The following is a 6,694-nucleotide window of genomic DNA, read 5'->3' as shown; positions in this document are numbered from 1 at the left end:
CAGGTGTGTTAACCATTTTCCCATGTGGGACTGCAAGTGCTTCCTAGTGCCCTTTAATTAAAATGAATTTTTCCTTAGAAGAAGGATATTTCTTATTGTACATGTTTTCCTTATACAGGGGACTGATATTTTGCACCTTCTATGAATTTGTGAATTTGTTATCTTAAAGTATCCTTGCCTTTCTAACATTCTTTTGCCCCAAATCTCTAAAGCTCGGTTGAGTACAGAGACAGGTGAAAATCAGAGTAAACAATTAGGAAGGAGTTCTGAAAAGTACAGTAGTAGGGTTTGCTACAACCAGGTAATTTTGCTGCAGTTACTGGGGTATTAGGTCTGTAAGTGTGAACATTTGTGAATTTGTATGCTTTATTGCTAATTTCTTGAATTCCAAATACAGACAAGACACAACACTGATTGTCTGCTTACTTGTTTCCTTTTAATAATCCTCTTTTCTTTTTCCAAAAGCTGTCTCAGGTATATGGAGCCACAGAATCTAACAGGTGTCTCAGAATTCCTCCTCCTGGGCCTCTCTGGGGATACAAAACTGCAGCCTCTCCTCTTTGGGCTGTTCCTTTCCATGTACCTGATATCTGCGGCTGGAAACCTGCTCATCATCCTGGCTGTCACCTCTGACTCCCATCTCCACACCCCCATGTACTTCTTCCTCTCCAACCTGTCCTTGGCTGACATCGGTTTCATTTCCACCACAGTCCCAAAGATGCTAGTGAATATGCAGACACAGAACAAATCTATCACCTATGCGGGCTGCCTGACACAGGTGTCTTTTTTTTATCTCTTTGGAATTCTGGACAGTCTGCTCCTTGCCTTGATGGCTTATGACCGGTTTGTGGCCATCTGTCACCCCCTGCACTACACTGTCATCATGAACCCCCGCCTCTGTGGCTTGCTAGTTTTGCTATCTTTTTTCATCAGCCTTTTGGACTCCCAGCTGCACATGTCAATGGTGTCACAACTTACCTTCTGCACAGATGTGGAAATCCCTCATTTCTTCTGTGACCCTCCTCAACTCTTTAACCTTGCATGTTCTGACACCTCCATCAATATCATATTACTGTATTGTATGGGTGCCATCTTTGGTGGTGTTCCAATCTCAGGGATCATTTTCTCTTACACTCGAATTGCTTTGTCCGTTCTGAGAGTCTCATCTTCAGGTGGAAAGTATAAAGCCTTTTCCACCTGTGGCTCTCACCTGTCAGTCGTTTGCTTATTTTATGGAACAGGCCTTGGAGTGTACCTCAGTTCAGCTGTCTCATCTTCTCCCAGGAAGGGTGCAGTGGCTTCACTGATGTACACTGTGGTCACGCCTATGCTGAACCCCTTCATCTACAGCCTGAGGAACAGGGACATCAAGAGACCCTTGCAGAGGATCCTTAGCAGAAAAGCCTAATCTCAATGCTTTGCCATCTTCTTTTTTTTTTTGCATGTGGTTTGGAAAAGATGGCAATACCTAACAGTTGCAACCATAAATCTTAGCTCTAGGTTACATAATTTTTGTAGCTCTCGTAGGTTTCATTCTCAGGTTTTCCTATGTGAACATTCCTTCCTTTGTCACATCTTTATGAGATAGTAGGAGTATTTTGGGATATGTCAGTCTGCATGATCAAATCCCATTACAGCTATGGAGCCTTCTGTAGTTTCTCACCTATGACCCTTGGCTTCCTGGTAAAATGGACAATTCTATTTTTATGTACTTAGAATCTTCATCCTTAATCATATTTCATATCTGTTACCCAGATTATTTTTGCATCTAACAGAACTGCATATGCAAATTATGTATAAGCATGCATATGCCTGGTCCTGAACCTTTACTTCATAATGGAATCACTTGGGAAGCTGAAAGAACATCGATGCCCCGGTTCCACCACTACAGATTCTGATTGAACTGGAATAGTATGCAGCTTTAGGAAGAGATTTTTAAAGTGCCACAGGTGGTTTTAATGGGCAGCCAAGGTGAGAACTACTCATCTTCTCAGACTCTTCCTTCAAAGATGACTTTGTTCTGGGTCTTTTACTCCTCCTGAGCAAATGTTGAAGACCTCAGAGTGATCAGGGCTCACAAGGGGAAAGATATGAGAGAACTTACCCTAACAGCAGGTGGGTGATTTTTCTCAATATTCCTGATATTTCTTCTCATACCTTCTCCGTCTACACCATGTTGTTGTTATCTGCTCTTGATTTGGCTCCCTGACACATGGTGATCCCATGCACAACAGAAGAAAATGCTGCACAGTTCTGCAACACCTCCATGAAATATTGTTGATCAGACCATTGTGATCCATAGGGTTTTCCCTGACTGATTTTTGGATGTAGATCTCTAGGCCTTTCTTACGAGTCCACCTTAGTCTAGAATCTCTGCTGAACCTGTTTAGCATTTTAGCAATAAGCAAGCCTCTACTGACAGGTGGTAGCTGCACATGAGGTACATTGGTTGGGAATCAAACCTGGTCTTCCACATGGAAGGGGCGAATTTTACCAATATACCACCACTGCCACTGTCCTGCACACCATAAAGTTGGTCATGTGTGCTTGTTGAAAAGCTATTGTCTCCCTTTTCCAGATTCATCCTTCTGCACTTTACTCTGTGATGCTCGGGCCAGCGAGGGGAGGATCTTTAAATATTTTTTCTGATTTTCCTTCCGGCTTTATTGTTTTCTTCCAATAATGATCACTAAATGTTACTACACCCTAGTAAGCTCGACATTTTTCTTATATCTCGTTCCTTAGACCTTGCTGTACAAGCTTTTTTCTATAGTTACTATCTGTTTATTGTGCATTGCTCCTTTTTGCCTTTCAGCCCTTGTATAACTATTTTACCAGTTTCCTGTATGAAATGCTCTTCATGGTGTTACTGCTTCTTTTATTGAATCCTGACTGATAAATTGTATTTGGGGAGTAAAGGTATTTATGAAGTGTTTAAAATTGAGACATTACAAAGTATGCTTAGGGAAAAAAGGTGGTTGCAAATGACATGTCCTGGTCAAGGCTGTACAGATGAGGATAGAGGTGATGGTATCATATTCCAATTACTGTGGCTCTATTGGTGCACTATGATCATTAATTCACCAAGTCATTATGAATAAATTAAATTTTATCTTATTTTTCATTAGTCTAGATTAGCAGAGGTTCATGTCTTCAGGAGAGGGGAGCCCTTGCCTTTCACTTGTAAGAGACTGATGAAGAATTTCCTGTGCTACCACGTATCCTTGTCTTTGAGCTCTTTCTGTGTTCTATTATATGGGTGTGCAATGTCCTTCAGACATTCCAAGGGAGCAATTTGGAATGCTCTGAAAACCTGCCCAATCAATAGCTGAATTTACCCTGTCTTTTATCACTGAGTTAGATCACCTACAAAATTTCCTCATGAGAAACTTTGATACTAGAGAATGGAATGCACTTGATGGAAGGTGAGGCCATACCAGTTCGTGGAAAGAGATAGCTCTTATTAAAAATTGGGAAAGTAGTTTTCTGACTCTCTGGATATGGTTAACTACAATGAGAAGTTATGAGTCCCATCTACCCTAAGAACTAGGTTGCGTATCCATTTCTGCAAACCTAGGGACGGCCAAAAGAAATCTATGTGTCCAAGGTATTATTTCTGTTTGATATCTCATTGTAATCTCTCCTCACAGGTAACATTTTCTTCTTCATCTTTAATCTTCATAACTTAGAATGAGTGATACTAGTTGATCAATGGTATGAATGGGGTAAGACTGGAAAGAAATATGGCAGAGGTTCCTAATGGCAGTTGGAAATGGATGTACATATTTTTGACATGGAAGAGGAGCCACAGATAATAGAAAGGGTGTGGGATTTGATGGCACACCTCCAACCAGACCTTGGCTTACAAACTGAACACATTTGACAATTCAGAACGTCAGAGTCCTCATCATCAAATTACAAGTAATGGTGCTATTCCTCCAAGGCCATTGTAGTGACTAAATATAGTGTTGACAAGATTGGATCAAATGATAGATTCCCATCAAATTGTAGTCCTTAGTATCACTTTAGAAAAGTTTATTTTTAGGGTACATTCCAGGAATTCAAAAAGAACTTGATATTACAAATTGTGATTTTAGCTATAATATAAAACGTCTTTCTGTTTAACTTCATCTCTATAGTTATGGTAACAAAAGCACTCATCTGAGAGAGTGGTTAAGAGGAGGTAACCAAAAGTACTGATTAGAACAGTGTTTAGTGCACAGTGGTGGATCAATAAGTGGACACTAATGTAGTCACCATATGAACAGACCAAGAGAGTAATTCAACTAATGGATTTTACAGGGAAACTGATTTTCCACATTAGCTCCTCTAACTCTTTAGGTGTGTGGACATGGAATTGTTATTTAACTCTCAAGGCCTTTGATTCTTCATTTTCTGTATTGTTTATCTTACAGCACTGTAAGGATTAAGCAGATAATGCATGTCATGCATGGTAAGAATTCAGTAAATATAGATTTCATTGTTGTCATCTACTGTAACACAGATGCCATTCAAATAAACTCGAAATCCATGTGTGCTTTACCCTGGATGCTGATGACCATTATAATTTATCTTTATTCAACAAGAACTTGAGGAGTTCAAGGGCAGAGATTGGATATCAATTATATATATAATAAAAATCTACTACATTAAGACCAGAGATTAGTCCCATCTCTAATTTTTATAATGTTGAATAAGTTATTCATTATCTTATTTTTTTTTTAAAAAGGTGAAGACAATTTGGCATCCATACACTCAGTATTTTTCTTCCTCCCTAAAATATTGTACCTTCCAGAGACTTTTAAGAACTTCTGAAGGAAGAAATCTATGGTTTGTTTTTGTTATTATGGACATTTGATGGGACCTGTTATTCATAATTTAATTGTGTATGCAAGAATAAGAGTCATAGGAATAAAGGGTAGGATTTGATAAGTTCTATAAACAACAGAGGGATAAAAACTGAGGGTAGATGGTCCTCAATCAGACCTCTAAAAAGGGAATCCAGGAATGTGGTTTGTGGTTTTTTTTTTTTTTCCTTTAAGGATACTCACCCAGAAAGAGAAGTGGGGAAAACATACACACACACACACACACACACACACACACACACACACAGATCTCACTGTTTGCCATAAGAACACAACTTTCTCTTGTTTTCATACACCTGTCCTCTATACTCAGCTTTGGCAATGACTCTAGAATCTGATCCTCTCTTTCTGATATGGTTACTATTAAAATTTTGTCACTGTCCAGGGAAGCTAAAATATCTCAGCGCTTATCCTCTACCTCTCCAATCCACCTCTACACATCTGCCATTTGGTGTCCCCAAAATTACCCCAGCCATTTACCCACACATAGGTAAATAGCATTCTTTGGCCCATATTCAATTTCATTGGGTATATGTTCATATTTTCTTCATATCAGATAATGACAAGTCAATCTCAAGTTCTTCAGAACAGAACATCTATACCCGTAAAAGGTGCAACACACCATCAATCCACTTTATCTACTAGGGAAAGGAACTAGATAAGACCAAAGCACATTGGGGTTGTGAACACAAAGAAACCTAAGGAAAATTACATTCTGGAGTGAAGTGAGCCCTCTGTAGTTAAGCAGATATCACATGCTGTGACTGGCCTAATGGAAGGACTCTGCTGGTGTTAACCAGAGGAGCTTCTGACTGCAAGGACAGAAGTAGCAATGTGGTGTTTGCAGAAATTCTACTATGTGCCTGTATTTCTTCAGGGAATGTTATCTGAGTGCAAACATTCCCCAACAACCCCCACCTCCTGTATTCACACTCTTGTGGATAACCATCTTCTTGAGTGTGTGCTAGACTAAGTTAATTGCTTCCATCAAGTATAATTTGGAAAACTATTGGCATACCACTTCCAACAACGGGGTGTGAAAAAATTCTGGCTTTCATCTTGCCAGCTCTATGCTGCTGTCTTAGCAGTTCACTGTGATAAAAGCCAGATTCCATGTTGCCAGCTGCATGATGGAGAGGCCCACGTGGTCAGAAGCTAAGGGAGGCCTCTGATCAACATCCTGTGAGGACCCAATCCTGCCAGCTGACACCTGAGTGACATGGGAATCAGATCCTCATCCAGTCAAGCCTTGAGATGACTGCAGCGCAGGCCAACATTTTGAATGCAGCCTCCTTGAGGTCCATAAAGGTATTTCGGTGAAGCATCAAGTTACAAAATATTGCTGTTGTTGTTGTTGTTGTTAGGTGCCATCGAGTCAGTCCTGACTCAGCAACACTATGTAAAAGAGAATGAAACATCACCCAGTCCTGCACCATCCTCACAATCCTTGTTATGTTTAAGCCCATTGTGGCAGCCACTCTGTCAATCCATCTCATTGAGGGTCTTCCTCTTGTTCACTGACCTTCTACTTTACCAAGCATGACATCCTTCTCTAGGGACTGATCCCTCCTGACAAGATGTCCAAAGTATGTGAGATGTAGTCTTACCATCCTGGCTTCTAAGGAGCATTCTGGTTGTACTTTTTCCAAGACAGATTTGTTTGTTCTTTTGGCAGCCCATGGTATATTCAATATTCTTCATCCACATAATTTAAAGACATCAATTCTTCTTCGGTCTTCCTTATTCATCGTCCAGCTTTCACATGCATAGGAGGCAATTAAAACACCATGTCTTGGAACAGGCGCACCTTAGTCTTCAAGGTGACG

The 6,694-nt window shown here is 40.2% G+C and overlaps 1 protein-coding gene across 1 annotated transcript; it reads left to right on the top strand.

Annotated features, from left to right (window-relative positions):
• Positions 1–478: 478 nt before the first annotated feature.
• LOC126074081 (olfactory receptor 18-like) lies at positions 479–3,873 on the top strand. Its single transcript, XM_049881414.1, has 2 exons — positions 479–1,390; positions 3,862–3,873. Exons 1-2 carry the CDS (start codon positions 479–481, stop codon positions 3,871–3,873), a joined length of 924 nt encoding a protein of 307 aa, XP_049737371.1.
• Positions 3,874–6,694: the final 2,821 nt, after the last annotated feature.

This window comes from Elephas maximus, chromosome 3 (genome assembly GCF_024166365.1).
Source record: "Elephas maximus indicus isolate mEleMax1 chromosome 3, mEleMax1 primary haplotype, whole genome shotgun sequence".
Lineage (NCBI taxonomy): Eukaryota > Metazoa > Chordata > Mammalia > Proboscidea > Elephantidae > Elephas > Elephas maximus.
The sequence above is the reverse complement of the archived record's forward strand: the minus strand, read 5'-3'. Positions and strand labels throughout refer to the sequence as shown.

Excerpts from the sequence above, each read along its gene's own strand:
- LOC126074081 (XM_049881414.1), top strand. The coding sequence starts at position 479 with ATGGAGCCACAGAATCTAACAGGTGTCTCAGAATTCCTCCTCCTGGGC.